At 40.2% G+C, this 14,241-nt stretch overlaps 1 protein-coding gene across 1 annotated transcript in view; it reads left to right on the plus strand.

The window, feature by feature from the left end:
• The first annotated feature begins 835 nt into the window (after window positions 1-835).
• Window positions 836-14,241, plus strand: part of tmtc2b (transmembrane O-mannosyltransferase targeting cadherins 2b) — an 82,986-nt gene continuing 69,580 nt past the window's right edge. Inside the window, exon 1 of the mRNA XM_030732156.1 lies at window positions 836-1,291. Coding sequence (XP_030588016.1) covers window positions 1,209-1,291 — 83 coding nt within the window. The 5' untranslated portion in view covers window positions 836-1,208. The remainder of the gene's footprint in view (window positions 1,292-14,241) is intronic.

Consider the following 14,241-nt stretch of genomic DNA (forward strand, 5'->3'; position numbering starts at 1 on the left):
ATTATTCCTAAGTAAGCAATAAGAGATACATTCATCTAGTATTACATATTATTCCGGTTTGTAGATGGTAGATGATTATCGTCAGACCACTGATTACAGTGATATTCCTTTGGGATTAGTTTTGTGAAATTTAATATAATATTCGTTCATGAAGCATATACTCGAACTTCACTCTAAGGACCACCTTGACATTATGGACTACTGTTAGTGGTAGCAAGTGACCCCTATCACAGCTCTCAGCATCATGTAGTGTGATTTATCCCCCTATCTGGAGGAGGGGAGCCTGCGCATGCGCTTGATTTCTCACAAACCACATGCGTTCAGGATCACAGCTTCGTCAATTTTACAGAAATGTTAAAGTTTAGGGCGGAAGTGAAGCGGATTTAGCCTCCTTTTGAATAACAAATGATGTGACCTTTAATCTGTATTAGAAGACTGAATCTGGATTAAAAAAAAATCCTAAATGGGGACAGCTCGTAAAAGACTCATTGAAGAATATATAGCTTTGCTAAAATTAACCTGAAATGGGGTCAAAAGGCAGTTGTGTGTCTTCAGTCAAAAATTTATCCTGTGCTACTCTCATCTTGTTTTATCTATTACTCTACATCCTAATAATATATCACAAGACTTTTATTTTATAACGCAACCATCTCCTTTCCTTTTTTTTTCAATCTTTATATGCACGTAGACACCTGTTTTATCTTAATATAGCCCTGAAGGGTTTATTTTGAAAGTTGATCCGGATGTTAGATATTTCCCAGCTGTCTAACTTGACCTCTGTCTCAATCACGACGTTTAGCCAGCAGCGGCCGCTGAGCATCAGAGGCTGATCCTCCTCCGTGTCAGGGAGGCGTGCTGCGTGTGTTGTCACAGATTCACTAAACGCTGCTCGTGTTTTATTTCCTGCCCAACTCCCAGCGGGATAAAAAGCTCTCGGGCTCAGACCCAACATGGGTTAGAAAGAAAGCCACCTATGGATTATCCACTTTGTGCACTTCAGCGAGGATGATGGGGGGGAGAATGGACTTGTTTTCGCAGAGACATCCTGACAAAGACGGGGACTGAGAGGGAATAGAGACCGGGACTCGCTGCTTCTCTCTGTCTCGTTTTGTATTTTTTGTATTTAATTTAATTTAATTTTTTCTTATTGGCCAGTTTGTTTAGTTTGGTTTTTTGTTAGTATTTCCCCGCGCGTGTGCGAGGCAGAAATGTTTGCAGAATTGCTGTGCGGCGCCGTGGCTCTGGTCCTGTATGTCAACACTCTGGGCGCCGATTTCTGCTACGATGACAGGTACTTGAGTTAATGAATGACACCCAGACCCATGGTACTGTATCCACTTTACTTCCTCAGCTCTGTCGAGCTGTGAGGAAATAATGACGTACTCGTCGTTGTGTTCTTATAACTTCGAGTTCGGAACATTTCATTGCATCAGCATCACAGCAGAGTTGTTTGATTATCGCAACAAACAGTCCGCCTGAAGGCAGGTATCAGGTATCAGTAGTTTGCTCTGAGGAGATGCTGAGTGATAGAAATGTCCCACTGCTTTGAAAGTCACTGTCAGAGCCCACACTCCAGACACGTGTGCTTGTTTGTGACATGTGTGGCAGCTGTCTTGAAAGATAATTCCTTTGGGCTAATATTTCAACATTCCAGCATTTCCAGCTGATCTTTCTTGGATCACTGCTTGTTGTTTTCCATAAGTTGAAAAGTGTAGTCAGACGTAAATAGGCACCACGCCTGTACGCCTCAGTACTGTCTCCAGTCTCCAGAGTCTGGACTTGCTCAAAGTCCTGAGATGTGTTGAGGAATTAATTGATCCCAACAGGAGAAAATGTGTCTCATATCTGTGCAGCAGTTCCACACATGTCCAACTGTGCAGCCCGCTCAAACTCGGAGCAAAGCGTTTTCTTATTAATTTACTTAAAATAGGCAAAGTTGACACACATTTCACTGGTTTGTGGGCTCAGTCGCTGTAATGCAGGGAAATGCATTACTCATAGCTGGGCTTTTGATATTTGATGGCTGAATGCTTGTCAGTGCCTCCAGCTCCTTGCTCTCCATCCAAGCCTTGATGTAGGTCAGTTGCATGCACATTTTATTCTCCTATCACTATATCATCATCCCATCAATATTAATACAGCCAGTATTCATAGTTGTTAGTCTGAAATGCTTTTGCTCTGAGCAGAATATTGTGCAGTGCTGTGCATTTTTTACAGGTGTTTTACAACAACAACAAAAAAAAAAAAAAAACCCCACAGAGGTTGCATCTTAGTGTACAAACAGTACGGTGCATTAACACCCCACACATCAACTAGTGGTGTATTTCCTGCACATCTCTGCTTACTGCTCTGTATATAGAACATTTCCTGCTGAGCACATTCCCCCCGGTCTTTTTTTTTTTTTTTTTTTTTTGCTGAAAGTCTGATACTTTTTCTTTTACAGTTGTGTGTTGCTGTGGATTTTGCACTTTGTGCTTAGGTCAGGTGATTCACGCACTTATATGATAGAGAGGTGGAGAGGCTGCTGCTGCTGCTCCTGCAGCAGCTCCAGAGTCGACTCCTGTGTGGCTGTTGGATAGCCTCTCCAAGTTTTAATGTAAGATGGAAAGCCAAACCCTGATAATTCTGTAAGGAGATGTTAACATAATGTTATTTATTATCGCAGGAGTTTGGATCCAAGTTATTGCAGGCGTTTTTTGTGAACCAGATGAATGACAGAATTATCCCAGCCAGGGCTTTGCTCTGACGTATTCTGTCTCTGACATCTTGTTCCATTGCAGGCTATTTGTCATCCAGCGTTATCTGTTTTTAACACCATGTGTTCCAGGCTTGCAATTAGCAGCCGTCTCCTGTCCCCCTGGGCTCCACTGAGAGTGAGGCAGGGAGGAGAGAGGAAGGGTGGGTGCGGCAGTGCTGTATCATTTTAAGCAAAACAGCCCTGGACATACAAAGTGATCTGACTTCCTAATGCTGGGTTAGTGTTGGAAAAAAAAAAGTTGATGACTTTATGCTGTCATTATGGAAAATACTAAATTTGTATGGCAGTAAATCACACTATGAGCTTGCCATTACTAAATACCCTGAAGCCTTTAGAATGGATTTATTTAAATTGTGACATTAATTTATGCGTCATTCATTCAGATATTGTTTTTCATAAACTAAAAGGATACCAGAGTTACAGAATATAAGTTCTGCATGCTCAAACATCAAGATTTATGGCTTCCATTGAATTTTTTTTATGATAAACAGCTGAGAGGAATAAATATAGCTGCTTTTCACAATGCAACATTGATTCCTCTCTGTGAAAAGACAGATTGTGTTTCTTCTTTGCTCCTGGCTGTGAAACTAGTGCAGAGATTTAAATCAGCTTGTGATTTAAAGTTAAAATTCAAGCTTGCAGTGTGTGTAAAATGACTAGGAGGCACAAAGCTGCCATAGAAAAGACACCTGAGGATTTGTAGTTGATTGGGTCGTAATCGCTTTATGGCAGTGGAGTACTTTGTTTTTTTTGTTTTTTTTTTTAAAGTCATTCTTGTCATGGTAACGGGAGTGTCTCAGTTACATGCTTCTTATCACGTGTGTATTCAGTAGTTACACATTAATTCAAGGACGCTTTATGCCTGGTAACCAAGGCCACAACAAAGAAATGTCACATTTAAAAGATTTAAAAAAACAACCAAAAAAACCCAATAAAACTGTTTATGCATATTATTGGATCATTTTCCTCCAGGCTCTAAATAAAACAAAAAATTTAAAAATCCATGCAAGTCCGTTTTCTGACCCTGCACCGGGTCATGGCCTCTTCCTTGATAAAAATGACAGCCTGGAAGAGTGACCTGCTGTCCGGCGCCAAATTGCCAGAGGGGCTTTTCCTTTTCCTCCCCTCATCATTAGCACACACACAGGTTTGACACCTGCACGGGAAAATGGGAATCATACGTCATGTAGTTCATATCAGTACTGCTGTAATCTCCAGTTAAGGCCGAGCAAAGGAATGGGAGACCTCAGAAAAATGTCATATGTGAAATACTGGTGCAATATTCTATGACTTGCTGTAAGCCTGCACACTAGAAACTTGCGTTGTAATGAAAAATCTAGCAAAAACATGCCTGGTTTGATTGTAAATAACTATATTTTATTCAGTTTATAAAAATAAGTTAATCCACAGGTTAATCAAGTTGACTGTTTATAATGAAGTTGTTTTCTCCATTTAATAGCTGAAAGCACTGAACCGTTTTCAAAGTATTTTCACCTCACCCCCCCACACACTGGCTTTATGGATTATTGTTCACTGTCAGGAGCTTGATGGATGTGATGAACTGCACCCACCTCATTTTTCCACCCTCATGTTGTGGCGTAAGATTTGACTGTGTGAGGATGTGTGAAGGTTGTGGGTCACACTGAAGGACGCAGCCTCCCTGGGCGTGAGCAGTGATTTATAATGGTCAGATAGTTGGTAAAAGCAAGTCACCACACAGCTCCATGCCCTGAAAGTTTTATTAGAGAAGTTGGGATTGAGGGCAGAGCCAAAACGCCGTTTTGCTGATGCAGTTTATGTGAGGTTTGGTTGATGTTCATGATGTTTTGGGTGGTGACTCGTGTTGTCTAGTAAATAAGGTCAAGGAAAAGAAACAGTATTGCATTTTTGTTTTTTGATGATTTTTTTTAATATAAATTTTTCAAGTATCTTTTACTCCTATTGTGTGTCTTACATCTATGTGACTTCAAAAATGTGGAGGCAACCAAAAAAGCAGACCCTATATTTGCCTACTAGCTTTTATCTGGCCTGTGGTGTCAAAATCTCCGTGTGGCCTGTGTTTTGGCCTACCTGGCTCGATGTAGTCTTGTCCACAACCATTGCTGTCTCTTCTCTGGCACAGTGACACTGCAGTGATCTTGAACCCTACTCTCATAGCTTATACTGTAGGATTGGCTGCTTAGCGTTGCGGTTATCTTGAGGGCCCAAGGGCGGCAACCCAGCGGCCTGAATATCTCCACTTTTTTCCCAGTCAGGCTTTCTTTGCCTGCGCCCTGTAATTATCGTCCTGCCTGCAGAGAGGGACTCACGACATGGTTTCGTAGATGTAGATACAGTACGCTGCCGTTTCTTTCTGTCTTTTTTTTTTCCTCTGTCTGCCTTCCTTTCAGCTACCCCCCAAAAGCCTTTTAGGCCTCTAGCTTCTATCATCCAGTGTCTCCAGACGGTCGCGTTTGGTAAGCAGTTTAGGGTTTTTCTCTCCTCACCAGTTTGAAGGGGAGCATTTGAAGTGGATTCAAATGGAGGTTGTTGTGTTTGCTTGTAGTTGCCAGGACAGAGACATCAGAGTTCGTGCTGACAGAGACAGTACGGAATGAAGATGGCTTCATGACAAAATAATACAACTCGTTTACAGTAATTCAGTTTTTCAAAGGAGCTGTAGTCAGTGTTTAGAACAGATAGAATCTGTGGAATGCAACCAACGTGACAAATTTACACATAATTTATCACTTTCCACACAGCTTTCCAGCATTTTTCAACTCATTACCTCGCCCACCGATAGGTGGAGAGAGGTTATGTTTTCGGTCGCATTGGTCTGTCTGTCAGAAAAGTTGTTGGGGGTGGTACAAGGAACAACTGATTATATTTTGGTGGTGATCTGGATCATAATCTGTATTCAGGAATTTTTAAAAACATTCTTTACCATTGTAAGATAAGGACAGTAGCCACATATTTGAGGATTACTCAGACAATTATGAATAGAAAATTTCTGGCACAAGAACATATGAGTTTATTTTTAAATTCAAAGATCAAGGTGACCAAAAATCTTTACAAATAAAATAAAATCTCTGTCTCAAAAAGTTAAATCAAAATTGATGAAGTTTATGGAAATATTCCTTAGGAGCCCAAGAACATATGATTTCATTTTCAAAGGTCATGTTCACTGGCAAAATTTAAAAATTAATATTTCACAAAATTTTGTGAAATCTGTCAAATCTTTATTGCTCTTTTTTGAAATATAACTATTGAATTTATTATTGTTTTTAAAAGTTCTTCAGTGTAAACGCACAGAGACAAACTTTAACCAAGTTTTGTGTTCACAGTTTGTTTTCATTTACAGGACTGGTCTATTAAATGCAGTTAAAAAGGTGTTTGAATATGTGAATGTAATCTCCTGGCTGTTGTTCTTACTGTTTGTTCTTTAGATGGGGCGAAGTTCCACACTCAGCCAGGACTTTGGGTCAGAGAGGTTTTCTAACATGTGGTAACCGTTTCATAGGTCTATTTTAACCCAAGCTGGGATCCTTTACTAAATCTAACCAACTAGTTTTGTTGCCTAATCCTAACCAAACAGCGAATCATAGTCTCAAACAAACATGAACCCCAGTCTCCTGGGTGAAGGTCCTTCATATTTGACTTCCATGATGGTGAAGTTTTTTTTGCCTTTTAATGTATGATCCCTCACATATTTAATATCCCTCATCTTTTAGATGTCAGGACATGTTAACTTTAATCAGTTGGCAAGTTTAAAAAAAAACAAAGCAATGATATATAATAATAAAAACATAGATGACAGTGGTGTAATGGCTTTCTTCAGTGTGTAATGACTGTTGTCAACAGTAGGATTCTTGTTTCCTGCATTTCCCCCGTCAGACTCCCAGACTGAACAATCTGCTGGCAGGAGAGGAAGGAGATATATGCGAGGTATCCTGCCCAATCCTGGTGACTGCACATTTTCTCTAATAAATGTTCTCACATGAAAGAAAGAGAATGTTTCTGATTATCATTTACAGATTATAAACATTTACTGTGCTCCAGCGTGAGTATGTTTGAGCCTGTTTACATTTCATGTATGGGAGCCGCCAGTGTGCAATGAATGTGTCAAGTTCTTTGAAATCTTCATTAGTGTCTTTCTCATTTATTTTAAAATGCCTAAGTATCAGAAAGAGGAAAAGAAGAAAGCTGATTCTTCTTTTAGAATATGACTCCTTTACACCAGCCTGGAAAGATCAGTTCAGTTTTACAGATAGATTGGATCTCCATTTTCCTAAGTTCTCATTTTCCAACAGATAGCCAATGAGAGTAGAAACTGTTATTTTCTCTCTCACCACAATTGAAAGATAAGCTAGCCCAGCAGAAATTCATTTGTTTCTAAAAATACCATTAATGAGGGGTTCTGATATGTTTGTGAGTTTCTTTCCTTACCAACAAAACCCCACAGAATTGCTCAAAGCATGTGTCTTGGATGGAGTGAGTTCATATTTAGGTTAATAGGAAACAGCTGACTAGATATAGTGCGATGCTTCTCTCTCTCTTTCATGCTGTCATCAGGCCCAGAATATGACCATGCTGTGCTGCATCTTTCTTACTGCACTGAAACTCCTAAAGTTTGTTTAAAAATTGTTGACCCCTATGCTGCATTAACTGCAGCGAGGGCAGAAAGGAAAAAAAAAAAATCTGAAACACCATTCCTAGCTGGAAAATAGAGATTAAACTTGAAAATGTGTTTTACTGTTTGACCTCCTAACCTGTAAAAAGTGTGGAAACCCACACAAAACCCACACAAAGAATATTCTGGTGTTTGCTGAACCAGTAAAATAAGCTCATCAAACTGCCCTGTGGTTGTCATTGGGAAGGCAGCATCTGCTGATGCACTGAATGGTACAGCCACGCTGTCCCCTACAACTTTTGCAGTCTAAGGAACATTTTTCAGATACTTTATCCTCCACAATACTTTGTATAATTTCCTGTAAATCAGCCACTGACAGTTATTTAAGTACAAAGCAGGTTTCAACAAAGTTGAAATAAGAATGAATTTTAGTTATGACTCGATGGACTGCTATGAAAATAGTTTTTTGGATTCTCTGTGCTTAAATGATAAATTCAAATGATTTTTGCCAATCCTGAGTTTTCGTGTAGTTTCGCTATCAGGAGTTTTTATGAATAATATTTCCAATATCTTACAGTGGCACAGCAATCTGGTAGTTAGCACTGTCACCTCACAGCAAGGAGGACCTGGGTTCAAATCCATTAGCCAGCTGGAGTCTTTTTGTGTTGAGTTTGCCCCCCCCCCCCCCCCCACCCCCCCCCCCCCCCCACCCCCCCCACCCCCCATGACGGCATGGGTTCACTCCGGGTACTCGGGTTAATTGTTTATCCTAAGTTGCCCATAGGTAATAGACTGGTGATAGACTGGTGACCTGTCCAGGGTGTACCCTGCCAGCTGGGATAGGCTCCAGCCCAGCATTTAGTGCATAGCATTGCTGTGCTGTGAGTACAGCCTCAGAAATCAGCTAGCATAACTATAGAGTTTGAAATGTTTGTTAAAGCTATGATAACAAATGGGCCTTTAATTTCTCAGGCTATGAGGTCAGTCAACAACTGAAAAATCTAGTATTCATTATGAAACGTTAAGGCATGCAATGTGCTACAAACTAAATATTCTAAACCTATTTCTTAAATCTGACTAGTGTGTGCACAGCAACAGGCTGTAAGGCTAAGCTACAGCCATTTCTTAACCCAATATGTAATCCTGACTGACATTTTACACAGGGAACATGCTCTTTCCACTCTTCTGCCACACATAACCTCTAGGTCCAGATGGTGTCTAGACATTGGAGAAACATGATACATGCACTAGTCTTAAATACCTCTAATAGTTGATATGCTACTGATTACGTAGTACTACCTGTATGCAAAAATGCAGGGAAGGGTATAAAGCATGTAATTGTACACTTGAACAATTGCTTCACTTAACTGTCATTTGTGACATGCTTTTGAAGCGGTCCATCATTTTTACTGTGGGACTGAAGCTGATGAACAGACACCAAACCCACCATTTCTTGAAAGCCACTTCTGTGGTCTCACCAGGCCAGAGTGAGCTGCTTTAAAGCTGCATTAATCAGGCTCTGATGCACAGTAATCACCAAACTGGTATGCAGTGGGATGAGAAATGGGCCATATGTAGCTGTCTAGTATGCTGCCTGATGGCAGGGTTGAGGCATTAGAGATCTGTCTTTACATTACTACACAAGATGTTGACCTTAGTCCTCTTTGAGCATTCTCACTGCCTTGCCTGGCTGTTTAATTAAAAGTTGATAGGTTGTCTTGTTTAATATGCCCTGCACAGACAGTGTACTGCAGACAGAAACACACACATGTAATAATTGCCTTAAACAATGTGTAGTAGCACGCTAAATCCCACCCATGGTCAGTTTGTGTGGCAGACATTCAAGACCACAATTCAATAAAGTGACCCGCTGTCAAGAATCAGTGCACCAACTGATAAAGAGAAGTTATAGGTTTTGCTGCCATCATTATAAATAAGTCTCAGATGATTTGACTCTGTTGGGCTAAGTTGCTAATAAGTCTAGACAAGGGTTTGGATTTCCAGGGCTAATGCTGGCTGATGGCTCTTAAGCCATGGCCACTCTCAGGCTCTTGGCCCTCTTCATATTAATGGGATTAACAGCACTATGGATGAGGGCGTGTAAGCAGAGAACCCCAAGCCATTAGAAACAAAAACTCCCCTGTCCCCCATATCCAACAGGGATGCTATAGTTTGGCCTTTTCAGTAAGGAAGAGGAGAAGGCTTCTTTTCATTTTGCTTCACCATCTCCGTGGCAAGAAGGACTGGCTCATTTCGATAAGGTTGTGACACAAGTTGGCCAGTTCGGAGGCAATGCCTTTGTTCATTGTAAGAAGAAAGCTTTGTGTGCTCCCTCTGTTCTCCCTGGACCCAGTGAAGGCGACCATTTGTCGCCAAATAGAGGGGAATTAATCCCTGGTTGTGTTGTCCTGTTTATGAAGAACAAAGAATCAAGACCCCAGAGGTCACCGTTTGAACAGAGCAGAAAACTGCTGCAGCATTGTGCACCAAACCTGTCAGAACCAATTGGGCAAACTCATTATGGTTCATACATGCTCTCAAAGTTCTGGCAATTTTCAAGTCGCAAGACAGAGGAATGAGGTCAGAGGGTTCACAGTTGGTGATCTAAAAGAAGCCTAACTGTATTATGAATATGCCAGCGAAATTGTTCGGTATTGGGTGTCTCAGTTATACTGCTTTAAAATTCTGTCTCTCAATGAACTTGGCAACTTCCAGATTGAAAACTGGCCAAAGTTGGTGGAGGTTTGATTTGTTTATTTATTTTTTACATTTGTGAGCAAAGCAGTTATAGTCTTTTTCATGTGTAAACCATGTTTTAATACTGAATAAAGTTAAGTGTAAAGTTTAATAAAAGTTGATAGCCTAAATCTAGATGCCAGTGCTTTAACTGTTCTGGTTCTGAGAATGGAATTGATGTTTGTGAAGTAACCGTTGCTGCGTTCACACGGTGTGTTGCTGCAATGTTCTCACTGTATTATCCACTTGATAAAGTTTCTATCTCTCTGGTCCTCTAGGAGGACATTGCCATAGAAAGGTTATTGTTTTCAGAAATAGTACAACAACAGCAAAATGTGGAGATTTAAAACCAAACAAACAAAAAAAAAACCATCCAGACTAAATGAAGTCAACAAAGAGTGAAAACTTTCACTTATTTTAACATCACATGGTTGAGGATTTCTTTCTGTTTCTTGTCAAGTTCACGTTTACTCCTTTAAAGGAAACGAGTGTTAGACATTCACTGACTTGTATTATTATTGTGGTTTAAGTGGTTTTCACATATGATTACGTTATCTGGTGTTTCCTAAGTGTAGTAAGTGAGTCAGATGCAGTGCAGTAGAGCCTGTGGTCTGGCCAGTTGAGCTACTGTGGGTAACCTGCTGCTGCTGCTACTCCCCTTGGACCTTTAACACTGGAACTTAACTGAAGCATATATTCTGAAGTTGTGTTCTCTGCCATTGAGCTGAGGTTGTATAGAGGACAACTTATTGTACAGTTCAGCTGAGAAAAAGGAAATTGAGAAGGACTGGTTGTTTATGTATTGTTGCACTCTTTTTCTGTACATGTGGACAGACAAGCTGACAGAGCAAATTGGAGACTGAATTCTTGTGGACCTGGACAGTCCCACCAGTACGAGTTGCCTCCTCCCTCCCTCTTCCCTCACTTCCTACCTCTTACCAGACCACAGCAATGGAGGAAGCACATCTTTTCACAAGCTGCCTCTAATTGATACTGTTGAGCCCTGGGAACCCAGAGTGTGGTTTTAGTACTCTGAAAAAATGCGTGCAAAGCACAACAGCCTGCAGTATGCCACCCTCTGGGACACCACAGGTTATTTACAACCACATGACCAGTCTGTTCCAGGATCTCATATAGTTTAAGTAAATGAAAAAAAAAACAAAAAAAAAAAACACCACACTTGGATGTGACCCTTGCCAAGCCTTTCATCAAATAGCTTCACTGGGAGAGGGCAAGAGTTGAATCCAGTCCAGAGCTGTAATCTTAGCCTAAGGGGGCTATTCACTAAATAGTTGTGTGGGATATGAAAGCTCTATACAAGATACAGTAAATAAGTAGGTTCCTACTGCTGGTACTTTTTTTTTTTTGCTACTATTTCATTTCATACATTTCCTTTCCCCACCAGCTACACCTGCAAAATAATCAGTTTGTTCTTTTAAATAAAATCTTACTTTTGAATACAGATGTGGGGCCATCAGGGCCGTATTTTTGTGTTAAGAGGTGATATTACCAAATCCAATCAAATGTGGTGTGAATTGACTGCTTATAATGTAGCCTGTCGTGGCTTGGTGAGGCAGACGAGTCTGACATCTCTCCAGATGGAGAACAGCTTGTGTTGTATAGTATTTCACACACGGAGCCAAGTCCTGATTTCGCTGTTTCTCGCTCTCTCAATCCTCTCTCTCTCTTTGTCATAGTGAATACAGTCAAACCAGTGACTGATTGATGGGATCATGATTGTTTACAGTGTTGATTTCAGTGGTTTATTTTAGCTTATAGCTCTGACCCTCTGCATTTGTTGCTGCAGCATTTCTCTTCGTTTTTGACCTTTTACATGTGTGGCTTCCCTTTTTAGTTGTTCTGCCAAGTAAGGTCTTCATCTGTATCAGGAGGTGGATTCACACAGTTGGCACAGGTTTATTTCCTAGTCAGAAGAGAAGAATTAGGTTAGTTTAGGAAAAGGTGTCCAAGACAGCTTTTTCTTTCTCCAACCACAGATAATGAGCTCTCAATAGTATGGCATTAAATGGAAGTCTGATTCTTGATTGTGTAAGTGTGGCGCTACAGTAAGTATCCATTCGGTGTTGTGTGGAGGTCTTTTCCTGATTATGAACTTTACCTGCACAGTGCCTGACAAACTTCACCTGATGAAATGTTAAGAGTGCCCAAAACTGAACCCCTAAGTGGCTCCTCCAGAAGAGTCCAGCATTTACAGCAGACACACTTCTTGCCACCACATGGTAGAAACATACTGGCTCTTTTAATTAGGAAGCAGTTTAAGGGAAAATCCATCCTCAGCTCTGCTGGCTTGCAAGCTTTGTTTTCATTAGTGAGAGTGACTGCTGGGGTCCCAGATGAAGAACCGAAGCAGACACGTGTGTTCAAACAAATGGTCACTCAAACACCTCCAAGCTTCTCTCTTTGCCAACATTTTTTTAACCTTAGCAAGTTTTGTAAGCCTCGTGGTTCGGATTAATGTTATATTTTTCAGAAACTTACTGCACTATCTTGGAAAAAGACAAATCACGCCCCAAGAAGAATGAGAGTTTTAATAAGAAATGTCTTGAGGCAAGTCCATTTCTGTCTGGGAAGAAGTGAAAAATCTTATCCTGTTGGCAGAGTTCCTCTACACGTGTAAAGAAAAATACATTATCAGCACTAAACATACGATAAAATGACTTGTACAGCACTTTAACTTCCTCCACCGCTCATTTAGTTTTACCCCGAAACATTTCCTAATTCAGTGTGCCCATCACTCCCCTTGACTGATGGGATTGGTGACTCTTACACAATACAGCTAAAATAAATCAGGCAGGTACACTAACTTCCCCTTGGCCCCTTTTCTTTGAGGAGAATAGACCTCGATTGTTGTCTCTGTTTTGTAACCATCTAAACAACACATTCTGAAGCTCTTATGCACTCAGTTTCCTCAGGAACTAACATCTAGGCCCAGCAGCTCATTGAGAAATTATTGATTTTTTTGAGAAGAAAAAAAAAATCCTCCCACAGTTTTCCCGTGAGCACACGGATGGATGGCGCTTATTAAGTGAATAAGGATTTAATTTATTTCTTCCTACAGCCATTGCAGATCCTATTCATTGAAGTGTAACGCTGCGATGGAAAATGAATGTCTTAAATGTCTGTTGTCTGCCGTGCCGCAGCAGCATACATCTCTGTTTAACTTGTTGGGTCTGGTCATTCTGTTACATTTTTTTTTAATGACTTGATTCAAAGAGTTGCACTAACGTGAGAGGGTAAAATAATCTTTTTTGTGTTTTGTGTGTGATCTATTGCATGTAGCGAACAATTGTAGGTCAAATTTATAAAGGGGATTACTGTGTATACTTTACTGTTTGAGATGTTTGGCGGTAAATCCTGCGGATGAATGATGGATACCAGTTGTCACTATGAACAGATGAGTTGGCAGGAACACATGCTGGCATGTTTGCCTGCTCAATGAGCTTTTAATTTGCGGTAACGACTTGACATCGGCAAATTATGGGTATTAGGAAATCAGAAGATCAGATCTCTGTGAAGGAGTGAAACAACTGCTTCATAAACCTGTTATAAGAGTGCAGACAAATTGCTTGTCTTACTTGCTTGCTGCTTTGTTTTTAATTCTATTTGAAATTTTTTTAGGGCGAGGGGTTCTTAAAAGCCCTAAACATTGTTTATAGGACCAGCTTTTCTTGGAGAGAGCTACTTTTATAAGTACACAAAATAATGTATCAGGGGAAGAAAAACTGACATAAAGCATTAGTCAGTAAAATTTCCACTTTTTCTACTGAGCCACAGTTATTAAACACAATTTACAGTTGCCTTCATGACTAGTTTATAGTATTTATTTGTTTAACACGTATAATTATCCCTAATTCTCAGTTTGGCTATTGTTACACATTTGTATTTTTTTCAGTGTAATTGGCTGTTGTTTTCATAGGCACTTTGTGTTTTTCACTGAATTACAAACTTGGCTTTCACTCAGTGCAATTACAATATTCCCTTTGAGAGCCGTGATTAAGCTATACTTGGGCTCCACACAAGGCAAGCCTTCTTCTTGCAGTAATTCAAAAAATCTAGAATTTACATCGAAATAGAAAATATTTAGGGTAGAAATATGAACAAAAAACACTTCCCGAAC

Source organism: Archocentrus centrarchus, chromosome 6 (genome assembly GCF_007364275.1).
Source record: "Archocentrus centrarchus isolate MPI-CPG fArcCen1 chromosome 6, fArcCen1, whole genome shotgun sequence".
Lineage (NCBI taxonomy): Eukaryota > Metazoa > Chordata > Actinopteri > Cichliformes > Cichlidae > Archocentrus > Archocentrus centrarchus.